Below are 16119 nucleotides of genomic sequence, written 5' to 3'. Positions count from 1 at the left end.
TGATAGATCCTAACACACACACACACACACACACACACACACACACACACACTTGAGCCTTCTCAATTTCCTACTTCTGAATTGTTCCACTTCCTCTTACTCTTGTTCACTTCCTTCCTATCCTGCTAACTTTGCTAAGTCAGGGAGATAAAAAACAAAACAAAAAATAAGGATTCCATTACAAAAGAGTGGGGGATGCTCTATTCTTCTAGCACTGGACTAGAAATGAAAAAAAGCAGGTTTGGTTTTGGAAAACAGCAAATTCTGTGTTCTCAAATGGATTACAAAAATGTGAAAAGTTAACACCCACACAAAATGTACCACAATAGAACAAATCTAAATACAGTTAAAATGTTGTGGTAATTGACAGGAATTAATGGGAAATACACCAGGATAAAAAAAATTCAATTTGGATCTTTGAAATAAAATGAAATGAAAGCTACTACATCCTAACACATTTGGATTATCTGGATGATCTTTCAAAATGCTATCCTTTTTCTTGGCAAAATGTATAATTTAGGTTAGAGGAAACCAACAGCAAAGAAAATAAGATCGGAACAAGAAACTGTAAAAAGGTTTGGGATAGGAATCACATTTTCTTCAGATCAGCCAAAGATGCACATTAAAAAGAGATGCACATTTTAAAAAGATTGTTTGAATTTTAGTAATTTATAGAATTTGTGGAGTAAAATTAAACAAATTAGGGGATTCTAATTTTCAAGGTTATCGAGACAATATAGGAAACAACATTTATTATTAGAATATTATTTTTCAAATGAAATTTAGGACCAGACAGGCTTTAAATTATATAATTCAACAGTTGATTTAAATTCAGTCATAATTTAATCCATTCAGACTCAGACATCTAGCTATTGAGTAAGGGAGAAATTGATATCAATGCCACGCTATCAGTGTTCTGTTACAACAAAGTGGTTAAAGCACATAGTTTAATATACCTTAAATTAAATTACATTGGTGTGGTACAGAACTCCCAAAAATGGAGGCCTCCTTTTTTCCCCATGCAGGGAAGCCACAGCTGCCAAACCGCGTGGGTTCCCTGCAACAGAAAAAGAACCGGCAAAAAGTGGGTTCTTTTTATGCTGCAGCTGCAGCATAACGAGTACGCCACTGGCGCACTTGTTACACAAACACTGCATGGCACTGTGAGGATGCCGTGAGGCGCTTGCATAACTATGGTGGCACCCATATGTACAGGGTGCTGCCATTTTGATGCCCTCATCACGTTCTAGGGTTGAGGGACGTCTGGAAGCACCTCCCCGAGGCAACCCTAGCACATGATGAGGGCGTGCTTCAGGGCCCATATGTACCATGCCTCTGTAGCATATATGCTTTCCTTAACTATCTTGATCAAAATTTGGTGTCACGCAGACCATGAAATCTTTACTGAAGTTCAAAATAGATTAAAACATATATCATTCACAATATATTCTACAACTGTATTCATTGCCCTTCCCCATCCCTTTACTCTAAAAACAATCTAAAATTTCTGCTTTTAGTAATGACCTCAGGTAGTCACATCTACATATTGAACATGGATTTCTGAAGATAATCCTCTGCACATACAATGCATCAATACATCATCCAGTTGCTGTACCCTACAGGCAAAATATTTATTTTATGTTATTTTTCATATTTGCCAAAATATTAGATTGCTAACTTTCTGACTGTTAGCAAACACTAAGAGAGAAGCTATATATATTCCTATGAAAGCACATTTCCAAATGCAAATATGAGAATCAGTTATGGTTCTACTGATCTAGATATAGTCCATTTGCACCAGCAGCAGCATTTAGGGTCAGGAATTAATGTGGGGAGAGGAGGAGTGGGTTACTGGTTACATCTTATAGTTTTGACATGGTATAAGCACACAGTTTGCATGTCAGTTCTTCTCCCACCATTTATGTCATATAGTGTAGGAAATAGCTATTAGTAATCCCATTGCAGCATGGAATATTCCTATGTAATCCTCCTGCAAACCCCAGCAGCTGGAGCCTTGAAACCCTCTCTCCATGGTCTGTTATGGTGAGCACCCTTTCCAGAGAGTGGGGTGCTCTATTTCTCTTTATTTGCTCAAATAGATTTTGTCTGATACCCACGACATCCACCATAGTATAACTGTGGCTGAAGAATTCTTTTACTGTTGGAAAGGGAGAAGGATTTTTCCAGTGCAGTGTCAATCTTTCTGGTGGTTAAAATTACACCCTAGCCTTTTCAGTCATACCTACCCCAACTCCATTATAAGGAGGATGGATTGGAGAAAACTGGTATAAGTAATAGCTGCTGTGGCATAAGGGCTTTCTTTTATTCCCAGACCAAATCAGCAGACAGCTCCCCTCAGGTCTTTAACCTAGGCCATGCTTCCCTGGGTGTCAAGAAGTGTTGCTGATTCATCCTTTTGGACATGTCCACCATACAGCACAGTCCATCAATTAGACTGGCTATACAACCAGAAGAGAATGTAGACTTTCCTTTCCATCCCTACCCCTGGAACAATGACATAAAAACAAGTCCTCTGTACATGATAGCCCATGATTATCTTTAATTGCAAAGATACAGTATTATTTTCTACATTGTTTCCAGATCCAAAGGATACTTAATATGCATCACTCCAGTGGGATTTCTAGGCCCAACCAAAAGAGAAAAAGACACACACACACAGAGACAGAGAGGAAAAGTCTTCTTACCTGAGCCCCTTTTGGTCACAACCTTCAAACTCTGAACAAGAGTAGCATACAAGAGGATTAAGTGAGGAATAGGAGCTTTCATCTTCCAGTTCTCCAAGGCTGTTCCCTAAGCCAGAAAGAAATGATATATCTTGTAATGTTTTGCTTTTGCAGAAATACCATTTTTGAAATTAAACAGAAAAAGAAAGACTTTGACTGAGATGACACTGACAGTTTGCATCCTGTGGTAATATTCTGTCTCGTATTAAAAAGTTCCAGAAGAATCAAGATCAAATTTATAGCTCCTATTAAAAAGGAAGAAACATTACAATAAGACTTAAGTGTGCTTAACCACATTGAAATCAATGTGCTTTAGCATGATGCACTCTGTGTTGGATTATGGTCCTGATTTTGTACTTAGCATGAATATTTTAGTGAGCAATCTTCTGTAATAGGGAAATTAAACTATTCCAGTTAAAGTCAGTCTGTGACTCTGTCTTTGCAAGCCTTCAATACATCATCCAGATGTGGCCTCTCCAGAGGCAAAATATTGGTTTATTTTTAGAATGTTCCTCATATTTGAAGAAAAATATGCTTCTATAGAATTAACTACTATTAGAAATACAGAGTTGGTGAAAATCTGAATGCTGTTCATTTTTCAAAAAGTCTACCAAAGGAGACTGTATATACACAGACACTTTTCAAAGCAGTACTATTGCCTGAAATTCATTCTCTTTGCTCTGAGAAATTAAGAAGGCCTGGAAACTCAAGGCCAGAGGGTGAGACCTGGGGACTCAAAAATTTTTCACAGTTTAAAAAACCATAATCTTTATTTTTCAGGTGTGTGTTTTGCTGCAAAAAATAAAAATAAATATTAAAGCTTGGAACAAATAGATTTCATTCAACTTCTGTATATGTACAGAAGAAAAACCAACAAAGTAGCAGGGGTTTCCTTGTACCACTATTCACCGACAATGCTGAGTAATTTTTTGAAAAGAAGATTTACAGACCTAGATGTTAGCAAAATAAATACAAAACTGTTCTGTATGTGTGTGTGTGGAGGGGTGTAATTCTGCTTCATGGCAATATTCAGCCCTAGATATTTCCATTCAGAATTTGTATGCATTTTTCAGAATATAAATAAAAGCCTGTTATGCAGTGGTGAGGAAGAACTGATGCAACTAAAGCTATATCACAGTATGTTTCTACATTATACTGCAGGCCTGAGCTGTTTGCTTCTTTAACTGAAATTCTATTTTTCAGTCACTGCACTAAGTGATGCTGCAGGAAATCCTGACGCTGATATCTTCAGTCTCTGGGGTACTAAAAAGTGCCAGCTTCTTATTCTGCATGATCCTTACAAATGCTACCAAAAAGAACTACAGTCTTTTATACAACACTTTAAGATGAGCAGATAAGGTCTGGCTGGCTGGATACTCATTCTGGCCAGTGAGCTGAAGAGAGCATTGTCCCTTTCAAAAAGGAAATAAAGTACTGCCGTGGTAGAAGCTTAGACAAATTTTAAGGCTTGCATCGGAAAAACAAAAAGAGCACAAGAAATACATTTTAGTTTATAAAATTGCTTTTCATTCACACAGTAACCACTGAGATTCTTTCTGGGATACATTCAGACAAAAGGTATAATAAGCACTTTGGCGGGAGTAACAGAACAATATGAAATTATCTTGAATGGGTCATTGATATCTAAATGATTAATAATAATAAATTGGATTAGGGCTGGTTGGTGGATTATAGATAAAGCACAGAACTCCCTTTAAAATGCTTCTCTTCAGCAGGTATATTAATGCATGATGAGACACTGTAGCACATCAAATGTAATGCATTGTTTTAGGCCAAAATCATTTTCACAAAATAATGTAACACTATTACTTTTTATGGAATGAACAATGCTCATTGTTGCTTCTAAAAGATGAATAAAATAATGGAAAAGGGGATTAGCTATTTTTGTATTTAAGGGCTTTAATAAAAAAAACTAACAAAAAGTATTGAATAACAGCCAGTGCATTGGGGAGAAAACATAGTAATGACTAATACATTACTATTAATAAAAAAGACAAACAATAGCATCCCAAACAATGTTGTGAAAATATATCTTGCTGCAGTGGAATCTGGGACTCAGGACTAATGTCGTTCTGAACTCCTCATAAAGGCTAGACTACAAACACAACAATGAAAGAAACCAGAGAAACAGTTTTCAGTTGAATGCATAGGGAAAACAATGCTTTAATGAGGCAGAACAAAATATTAAAAATAGGATTCAGTAGCTGCCACATTCTGGTCTTGCTCAACAAATACCAATGTCCAAATGGAAAATGGATAGGAGCTCTGTGTTTAATATTTGTCTTCCTCTGACTGTCGTCAGGCCATATATTCCACAAATCAGTCAACTTCACTATCTCTATACCTTGCTCCAAACTCCCTAATATACAACTAGTTAATATCACCTCTAAACAATCTTCCTGTTACCATCCTTACTTATCTAACAAACAAAAAAAATGTGCAGAACAGCTCTACCCTTCATGACTAGAATGCTTCAAATTTGGCTTTGCTCTGTTTAACCACATCCAGACAGATAGTAGCAAGTACATTTCTATACTGCTTATCAGTGCACTTAAACACTCCCTAAATGTGTAAGCTAATTGCCACCAATAAGCTGGGTACTCATTTTAATGACCTTGGAAGGATGCAAGCCTGAGTCGAGCTTGAGCCCCTCTTGGTTGGTACTGAACTCACAACCTTACAGTTTGTGAGTGGCTGCAGTACAGGCATTTAACAACTATACCATCAGAGAGAGAGAGAGAGAGAGAGATAATTTCATTTACCTGTGGCACAACAACCCTTACAAAACAATCTGACAAAACAGCATATCTAATATAACAAATCATGTACTATTGACATAATTACAATTGCATTAAATACAGGATGACAAGGATGTATAAAAAAGAAAAAAGAAAACAAGAGGTTACTGGATAAGATATCGAATCAACAATAATAATAACTACAACAATGTATCCTCTTTGCAATCCACTGCTACTGTCTTCAAGAAGATGCAGCAGATCTTTTGGGTTGCTACTGCAAAGGTGGCAATCTTAAGAATGATGGGTTTAGAATGACCAGGCAACAAGTCACAAATAATATCTAGTAATGACTCACTTGTCCTCACTCTCAAGCAATTCCCCAGATACAAGCCACCCTTACATCTTCTAGCATTATCCCATTGTTACAAGTCAATCATTTAGACTGAGTTTTTGTCTGTTTCCATATGTAACATAACCTATCACCTCCCATCTTTTGTTGTTGTTTTATGCCTTCAAGTTGATTCCAACTTATGTTAACCCTAATGCAAGCACATCATGGGGTTTTCTTAGCAATATTTGTTCAGAGGAGGGTTGCCGGTGCTTTTCTTTGAGGCTGAGAGAATGTGACCTGACCATAGGCCCTATACAGACTGCCAAAATAAAGCTGCTTTGGGTCACTTTGGAGGTATGCTGTTTAAATGATGCATGTGTCCTAAGAGTCCAGAACCTGCGCCAAAGCTGTGCTCCAGTCTTTAGGACTGGATCGCAGCTTTGGCACAGCTTCCAGACTCTTAGAACGTATGCATCATTTAAACAGCATACCTCCAAAGTGACCCAAAGCAGCTTTATTTTGGCCTATCTGTATCAGGCCATAGTTACCCAGTGGGTCTCCATGGCTGTATTCTGATCCAAACCCTAGTTTCCAGAGTCATAGTCCAATGCTTAAACCACTATTCCACACTGGCTCTCTTCCATATTTTACAGGTTTATATATTCTATATTCTTTGCCTAATCAGTTGAGAGGATTTAATCAAATTTTATACTTCCTGCTTCCTCTCCTCTTAAATTTTTGCAGTATATTTTTAAAATCTGTCTGATCTGCGGGATGACTTTTCCTTTTAAATAAATAATAATCCCAATATTCACTTTTAACTAGCAAAACAATAAAAATAAAGGTTGGGATCAGGCTGTTTGAAGGACCAGTATTTTCCTTTAGGAGCCTGTAAGAGCCCTTAAATCTTCTAGAGAAGTTCCTGTTTTGCTCATTTGGTGTGAACAAGGGAGAGGGCCATCTGGCTGATCGCAGACTTTGGAATTCCTTCCCTAGAGAGGCCAGGATGGCCCCATCCTTGCTCTCTCACCAGCAAGTTAAATCATTTTTATGCACTCAAGCCTTGAAAAACTGACTGAGATGGACTTTTAATTGTGTATGGTGTTGTCTTTATGGTCTCTGTGTAGTCTGTTAATGAATTGTAATGCTTTTAACTTATAAACTCTTGAATTGCTTGTACATAACTTTTATATTTTTATTTTTATTATAAAGTTTTAAGTTTATTTTTTTTTTAAAAAAAAATCTGCATTGTTTTTAAATATGTTATTAACTGCCTTGAGTCTTATTATTGGGAGAAAGGCTGGATATAAATAAAACCAACCAACCAATCAGTCAATCATTCATCATCCAAAAAGAAAGAGGAAAGACAAGTTAATTCACATATCATCATATAGCAAAAGAATAGACACACAGAACAATTTTAAATAGGGTTCCATTTTGGCATACATACCAATCAAGATCCTATGCAGCAAAACTGGAAGCAACTTTCAAGAAAAAACATACTGTCCCTTTTAGGAGGATTGAGCTACATGTGTTGCTGGATATAAAATCCATTGAATTGTTATGCATGATATACGTAGTAAAACAGTGCTGAGTGGAACTAAATGTTGCAAGAGATTATCACACTGCCAAAAGAGACAGGAGCATAGTGGTACAAACATTATAAGAACTTTAATATTGGCTAGTGGAGAAGACAACAATATCAAAATGCAATTATTGAAGGATTACTAAAATCCATGATCATTAGTATTCCTCCAGTTAAAGACTCTTTCCCAAAGGATCTTCACACCTATTGCTAATACATTGTTTGGAATTCAAAAAGGATTTTGACAAATTGGAACATGTCCAGAGGAGGGCAACCATGGTCTGGAAACCATGCCTTATGAGGAAAGACTTAGGGAGCTGGATATGTTTAGCCTGGAGATGGTTAAGAGGTGATATGATAGCCCTGTTTAAGTATTTGAAGGGGTGCCACACTGAAGATGGAGCAAGCTTATTTTCTGCTATTCCAGAGACATATGACATGGAACAATGGATGCAAGGAATAGGAAAAGAGATTCCAGCTCAACACTGGGAGGAACTTCTTGACAGTAAGAACTGTTCGACAGTGGAACACACTCCTCTGGGTAGTGGTGGAATCTCCTTCTTTGGAGGTCTTTAACTAGAGGCCAGATGGCCATCTGTTGGCGGTGCTTTGATTGTAATTTCCTGCATGGCAAGGCGTTGGATTGGGTGTCCTTTGTTGTCTCTTCCAAGTCTATGGTTCTATGTATTTTTATATATGAACTATATGAACTACTGACTGTGTAGCATATACTGATAGCATGGCATATTACTAATAATGTGGCATATCTTTTCTTTATAAGACCTGACATATAGAGGGTTTTTTAAAATTTGTTTTGTTTTGTTTTTGGTGCAAATTTGATAAAATGAGCAAATGTGATAAAGTGTGCTTTCCATGTTGATAATCACATCAGTGGCAAGGCTATGGGCCCTGTCTGAAAGAAGACAAATCTTTTTTATATCATTTGATGAAGTGGACTGGAAATGACAAATTCCCCATGAGTCTTTAAGGTGCCACAAGACTCTTGGTCATTAACAGAGCAGTGCTATAGCCCTAGTAGATAAGTAACTGTTTAGAGTGACTTATTAAGCTTTGTTTTCCTGGGTAGTCTATAATTCCTTCTATTAAAAATTCATTTTGTTTGACTGTTTGTTCTGGTAGAAGGACGGTGAAATATTTGATGCGATCAGGCAGTACTATCTGATGAGAAGCTGACTTGAATTGCACCTGATAATGAAGCTCTAATCTTCCACAATCTATGATGAGATGAGCATAAATGCCTCATCATATAGTTAAAAAATGACATGTATAGCAATTTAAGATGTTCATCATTTAGAGGTTGTAGCATGACAACTGCAGGAGCATTAAGCATCAGTTAACACAAACCAATTGACTACAGTATAAAGACCTGCATGACAGAATGGCATTGGGATGAGATATTATTGGAATTCATTTTTTATACATTGTTCAAGTTCAGTTTGCACCAAAATCCCAATTGTTAGTACATCTGCTGAAAAGAATGACAGGTTGAGAATGGACATGATAAGCACCAACGCTGTGCTTCCAAATAATCTGATCTTGTTATCTCATAACACCCTAGAAATGGGAAGGGGTCTCATTGGACTTAAAGGCCGTAGTGAAAATACCAGCTCTTGAAAATGTTCATCTTGCCTTCAGAGTTGTATATCTTTGGAGATTTGAGGCCACTTCTCAGAAATCAAGTGTGCATAAAAGAATGCACATATTTTATAATGGAAACAGTTACAGTGTGCTGTTACCCCAAAAGGTGGGGGGGGGGGACTTGGAGTCCCCACCAACAACTATGACATCTCTGTGGTATTTTGGGGAAGATACAATCTCAAAAGGAGGCCTGCAAGAGGATGGTAACTTTAGGGATCTTTCCACCTATGTATATCAGGATTTACTGCAGGGACACTCCACTTCAATGAACAAGGGAGTTTTATTTAGAAATGTGCAGAGGTGCACAAAAACACACACAATCAATGCAACTTTAAGAACCACACAAGGCTAACAAAAAATAAACATGTGAAAGGTTGGATAGCAAGAAATTGGGAGTTTGAGAGGGTTATAATTACCAGTCCTTAAGAAAGGGGTGCATGGAAGACAGAGAGTAACTGAGACAGAGGACTATACACAGAAAACTCCAGGTTGTGAGAGTGCTACCTAGGTCTCACACATGTCTTTCAACCGCATGCCTTTCCACTGTTAAACTTTCTAATCTCCCAAAGGTCATTGTGATCTCTTGAAATATGTCTGCTAGATAGGAAAATGAAACCCCATATTCAGTGAGAGGGGTGAAGGGTATGCTATCAGTGCATAAGTGAAAAGAGCATTTTAGTCAATGGGAAAAATAAAATAGTACATTGAGCAAATAAATGCACACATTTAGGAGGAAATCTATTAATGTTACATGAACCTTAGGATAAATTCTGGATAAAGTTGCTGAATCCAATGACAAAACTGGTAAGTAGTGAAATAATTCTAACATACAGTTGATGCTATTCTAACATTCCATTAAACTGTTAGCCTGTTTTGACTCAAGTCAGAAACAAACAAAAAAGCTACATTAGTTTAGCCATGCAGTATTTTTAACCCTAAAATCTAATCTTTAGAACACTTCTATCAGTATTAATTCCTTCCTCACCCCATCCCTCATAGGATTACTGTGGCAGACACATTTGTGTACCTCAAGTTCATCTCCCTTTTTAGGATTAATAGTTATATTGGAACATAACCCTACTCAACCCTCAATATGCAACCTCTTTATGTTTCCCTAATTTCAGCTTTTCATCATTTTTTCCTTCTTGTCCTGACTCATTTCCTTCAACCAACTCTATTTTCATGTAAATCTACCTTCTACCTAGTCCTCTGCCACTAACATGGACACACATGTGTGAATTTCCAACACCTATCCCTTTGTAACATGTCCAACCTTCCATTAAATACTTACTGTCATACCTGTCCCCTAGTCTTCATCTACTCTAACCTCATTGCTTTAGTTTTTATTTTTCATGTCTTCATCCCTAAGCCTGTTCAGATTTTTCACTTTAAAAGAGAAAGTAGCGTTTCCTAATAGGTCTTGCTAGCTGAACCTTGGTGACTGCACTGAGTCTTCTTCTTCTTCTTCTTCTTCTTCTTCTGATGATGATGATGATGATAATAAACTTTTATTCATACCCTGCTTTTCTGCTACAGGGGCAATCAAAGAGCTTACATGATTAACAAACAGTCATATACACTACATACAATCTGTAAAATATTATCAATATTTAACCCCCCCCAAAAAAACAAAACAAAAAAACAAAAACAAATTAAACACAATTTAAAATCAGTTGTTAAAATATTGATAATAACAACAGTCTACTGGGTGGTGGTAAAATGATACTTAGGGTGGGGAGAATATATTATCCAATTGTTCTATTTGGGGAAGGCCTGCTGGAAGAGATCCATTTTAACAGCTTTTTAAAAGCTGTCTAGACTGGAAATTTGACGGATCTCCTCTGGCAAGGCATTCCTCAATCTGGGAGTGGCTGCAGAGAATTTACTCTGGGATACTGCTGCTAGTCTAGTTTTTATATGTTATAATAAATTCCTCCTAGAAGATATGAGGGTGCAGGGTGGATTATACGGAAGTAGGTGATACCTTAGATAGACTGGACCCAGGCCATGTAGGACTTTAACTATGGCATGGTACAGACCACGCAAATGCACTATGCTGGTGCCGATTTTAGGGTTAAAGACCATGCGGCAATCACACAGTCCCTAACCCTAGCACAGCATGGCACCGTAACAATGGCGGCGTCCCATGTACACAGGTGACACCATTGTTACGTAAGCACCAGGCAGCATCTGCTAGTGGTGCACTCATTATGACAGCCCTGCAGCGCAAAAAGAATCTTTTTTTTCAAGGTTCTTTTTCCTGAGAAAGGAAGCCACGCGGTTTGGCGGCTGCAGCTTCCCTCTGGAGGAAATTAGGCTGCTGGCAGGCCACCCTTTTCGGGTGGTCTGTCTCACACCTGACTTATTTAAGCAATTTTCTAAGAGGATTACCAATGCACACCAGCTGCAGATTTCCATCAAGGCTAAAAGAGAGAATGGAGTAGTGTAGCTGGAAGTTATACCTATGGAGGAAGTACATACAGACCCAATGTGATATAACAGAGTAAGTGACCTTTGGCTTCTCAGTCTTCCCTACCTTTGAAAGTTATTGTTGTTATAAGGATAAAGTGTGTGTGGCAGGCAGAAAAGCCAGACATTATGCCTTGTTTGGAAGAAAGCTAAGATTTCAATATGATAAATGAGTATGTTTATTCATAGTTCTCAAAAAATAAACACAATATATGTGTTTCACATTGCTTTAAATGTAGTGAAGCAGGTCTAGTACTCTTGTTGTCTGTCATTTGGCTTCCATTTTAATGCTTCTTCCACTGTCAAAAAACCAACCCCTTTGTGCCATTGCTCCAATTCTCTTCTGTGGCTGATTAGCCCAACTTTTTTTTTACTAAATTCAATGGGCCTGCTACTCTGAGTACTTGACATATCCAGAGCTAGGCTCCCAAGAGGGCTTCTGTATTCTCGATTGTCTCAACAGCAAAAGAAGAAACCAGCTCCAGGACCTTTTCCCATTGTGTTTACAAGCTTATGTGGTTGCAAAGATGGCTAATAGTTTACCACAAAAGATAGAATGCTTTTCAGTCTGTGCAGCCAACAGGAATAAGAGATCACTGTCACTGCTACAAAATCTCCCAGGCAAGTATTTTACAAAACTGCAATATAGATTATTAGTAGCTAGAAGTAAAATTGTAAGCCTAAACCTTAATTGTGTCAAACTGATTCATAACACAACTGGCCTTTAGGCTAGCTCCTAAATGAAATTCATTCCCTTTAAATAGTATATAGGCAAATAGGCAGATAACCAAAAAAGGAAAGAAATATCTAATTTCTTTTATTTAGATAGCTGCAGGAATAACCCATGCATTTTGATAATCAGATATTTGTTTGTACAGAGATGATATTTACATAGAATCCTAAAAGTCAAACAGGGTTACAAGACAGACACAAAACATATTCAACACAGTGCAAGTTCTACTGGACTTTATTAAAATGCCAACATAATTTAAAATGGCAGAGATCAGGATTTAGAAGAGGAAAATCCTTGGTGTTCAATTTTCTGCCCTTGGGAAGTATGGACTACTGGCAGCTATACATTTTTTCACCCCTGACTGCTGATAGCTTGTGAATTTCATACTCTGATTTGCTCTGGAGAATTTACTACAGCATAATGCAATCATAAAGGGGACAGTACATTCAGTAGTCCTAAAAGTGTCCTCTGACAATGCTGCTTCAGCAAGAGACAGTTTGGGTGTGACAGCTCTTTGGTAGTCCCATAGCAGCCTACTATCACTCCCTATGGAAGCACAGTGACAATCTCTTTGCAGTAAGTTAGTGAAGCAGTAAATCTGCCCTTTTTGGAAAAAAAATTACTTCCATATTTTAACTCCTGATGCATCTTTTCATATCATGTTGCTTGCCAAACGAATGCCTCAGAATCACAGTACTCAAATGTAACACAGAGTGAGCTACACTTCTTTCAAGTTATGTATAGCTACAGTAATATAAATGTGTCAATGAACAAAATGTTTTTCACAGAACTGTACCTAGTGATCGTTTTGTTGTTGAATAGTGGCTACAATTTGTTTCCAATTTATAGTGATTCTAAGATGAGCCTACCATGGAGTTTTCTTGACTTGTTTCTTCAGAGGGGTTTGCTGTTGCCTGAGGCTTAGAGAGTGTGACATGTCCAAGGCAACCCACTGGATTTCCTTGGCCAAGCTGGGATTCAAACCCTGGTCTCTAGAGTGCCACACTGGTTCTGCTACTATGCCACACTGGCTCTTCTACTGATCATTAAGAGCTTCCTGATTATAGAATCACAACAAATAATGTATTTTATGTGGGGTTTTTTTTATTTCAAAATATGTGTATCTGATAGAAAATGAAGGAACTAACAAAGTTGGAGCATTAATAAATAGCCTGAAGTTTAAATAAATAAAGCAGGAAGCATAGGATAGCTGTGTCTATTGTTGTCAGTGCCTGTTGCAAAATGTTTTTTTTTTCACATCTACTTGCAGAACAGTAAAAATGGAAGTAATTCCCCTTTGAAAAGGTATTTGAAAGACACATTGTCAGGACAGAAAATGTCATACTTCTTGTTTCCTTCTACTGCACTTGTGACAGAGGAAGGAACATAGAGCAAGGCCTCCATGATGGATCTCAGGACAATTTAAGAGGTGGTGGAACTTGAAGTTGCTACCAGAGCATTTAGAGATTTAAATATTATGAACAGTGTTATAACTTTATGCTAATCCATGGTTGATGTCGTATTTTTAATCACTTTGCAATTGTTTAACCATTATGCAAAATGTTGCCAAATTTCAGAGCCTGGACTGAGTTTAAGGTCTGAATCCTCTTTTCAAGTCCTGAGGGGAAAGGAATAGGGATTGCTGGGTAAGAGCTCATCTTTGAAAATTGTCTGTAGTTATTTTTCCTAATTTGTTAGAGCTGATGGCTTTAAAAAATATTGGCATATTTTGTACAACTGTAATATATGCTTAACATGTGCATGTGTACGTGCCTTCAGGTTGCCTGTTGACTTATGGTGACTCCATGAAATTAATAGGGTTTTTAAAATAAAGAATGTTTATAGGTAGTTTTATCAATTCCTTCCTGAGAAATATATCCTATAGTACCCAGTATTCCTTAACTATCTCCCATCCAAGTACTAATTAGGGCTGACCCTGTTTAGCTTCCAATATCAGAGAGGATCTGGTGCCTTTAGCATATTTAGGTCCTTAGAGTCTTAATGCACCATGCTAAATGACATCACCTGTGATATCACTAAGATGCACTCCCATGGTATCATCCCTAAGTCTCAAGTTTGTGACTCAAAATCTCAGGGCCTGGGATAGTCCTATCCTCACAACCTTGCTCATGCACTGGGAGGGAGAAATCTCTGTACCTCAGGGTCATTGTTTGTTCTACAATCTAAACAGATGTAAGTCTAAAGTGTAGGCATTCTAAGATATTGTCATCTATCCAGTTGGAATGAATACCCCTAAATTTCAGCCACTTGCTACATGCATGTTGTTGTCTAAAAACAAGCAAGCATACATGCTGAGACAAAACCTTTTGTCAATAGGATTTGATTTATTCCAGCCGATAATATCTGGACAAAAAGGATGCATGATTGGCTAGTGAAATTATGACAACTAAGTGAAAGAAAAGTCAGGTATTGATGAAAGGAAACAGTCAGAGATAAATAGGAGGGGAAGTTGGAATGAAAAGTGATAAGGAAAGACGAAACAAGGCAGGAAAAAGAAAGTGAGAAGAAGGTTATGTGAGGGAAGGTGAGGGGTAGAAAAGAGGAGTGTTTATGGGGGAAAGAAAAGAAAGTGAAGGTGGGTAGATTAGGAAGAGGTAAGAAGGTTGATTGGAAAGAAAGAGGAGATAAGAGAAGGGTGGAAGAAAGAAATATAAAAAGAGTAAAGGAAGGTACAAGGAAGAGAAGAAAAAAAATAGTGGAAGGTCTTAGAAAAGAAAGATGGACAGAGTGGAGAAGGTAATAAATGAATGAGAGAAAAGATAACTAATTGATGTATGAGTACAGATAACTATATTTAGATTTAACCTCTACCTGACTTGTTATGACTGTTGTAGATGTTTGTATTTATTTTTATTGATTTAATGTTATGTTTTTAAATTTAATAAAGTTTTTTTAAAAAGGATGCATGATTGGGCCATTGTAACTGTTGCCCCTTGAGAATCTCTATGGGATAAGCAAATATCTCACATTTCACATAACACAATTCTTGAAATACATGTATTAATCATACACACAGCTCCATATTATTACTATAGATATTATCCAGATATTCACCTAAATGTGTTTACCCTAACTCGCAGCAAGTATGGATAGGTTTATGAACTTAGTCTAGCACCTGGGTTTTTTTTTTTTTTTTAAAGTGGGAATGAAAATTTGAGGCTGTTAATAAAATGAGAAATGTTTTGGTATGGATATTCTTCCCAAAATAGAGATTCACAATTCAAAGAGGGTGGTTCAGTTCTCCTTGATTTGTGCACTGTTTCAGATATTACATACATATTTCACTTCACATACTCATTTCAGATGACAAGACCAGCTTCCGTTATATAGCATGAAACTATTTCCCTTTACTGAGGGTAATTTCCCTTTTAAAATGATGCATTTAAGAAGTGTTCAGCATTTTATAATTTCAAATAGATCATCACCCTACAATTTCAGACAGCCCACTGGATCAGAAGATTATGGTGCTTCTTCAGCACTTCTTTTCTTGACTTTAATTTCAGTATACTAGGCAATTATGTCAACTTTACTTTTGCATCAAGGGGGCGATATGTTGTACAAATGTGTTTACCTCACTTCTGCTTACATTGCTCTTCAGGAAATACTATGTTGCTTAAGAATGATTGAATGTAGATAGGACAGTATTTCTTGGCACCTAGGCTAGTGCAGCGAGAATGTATGTTGCATGATGTAAATTATAAATAAATGTGAGATAATAATATTGTTTAGTTAAATAATGTTTATCCCTTCTTTATTCCTCCTTTTCCCCCGATGTGGGACCCCAGGAGGCTTACAGCATATAATAAAACAAAATAAAG

At 37.2% G+C, this 16119-nt stretch overlaps 1 protein-coding gene across 5 annotated transcripts in view; it reads right to left on the bottom strand.

Moving 5' to 3' along the window:
• LOC149319479 (interleukin-1 receptor accessory protein-like 1) overlaps positions 1-16119 on the bottom strand; it is a 1062352-nt gene that overhangs the window by 905207 nt on the left and 141026 nt on the right. For all 5 annotated transcript variants that reach the window (XM_089511794.1, XM_089511793.1, XM_089511797.1 and 2 more), the window contains one exon: positions 2706-2811. In XM_089511794.1, coding sequence (XP_089367920.1) covers positions 2706-2787 — 82 coding nt within the window. In that variant the 5' untranslated portion in view covers positions 2788-2811. The remainder of the gene's footprint in view (positions 1-2705; positions 2812-16119) is intronic.

The sequence above is a fragment of the Sceloporus occidentalis genome, unplaced genomic scaffold, assembly GCF_023333645.1.
Source record: "Sceloporus occidentalis isolate IW3139 unplaced genomic scaffold, rSceOcc1.0.p SCAF_2, whole genome shotgun sequence".
Lineage (NCBI taxonomy): Eukaryota > Metazoa > Chordata > Lepidosauria > Squamata > Phrynosomatidae > Sceloporus > Sceloporus occidentalis.
The sequence above is the reverse complement of the archived record's forward strand: the minus strand, read 5'-3'. Positions and strand labels throughout refer to the sequence as shown.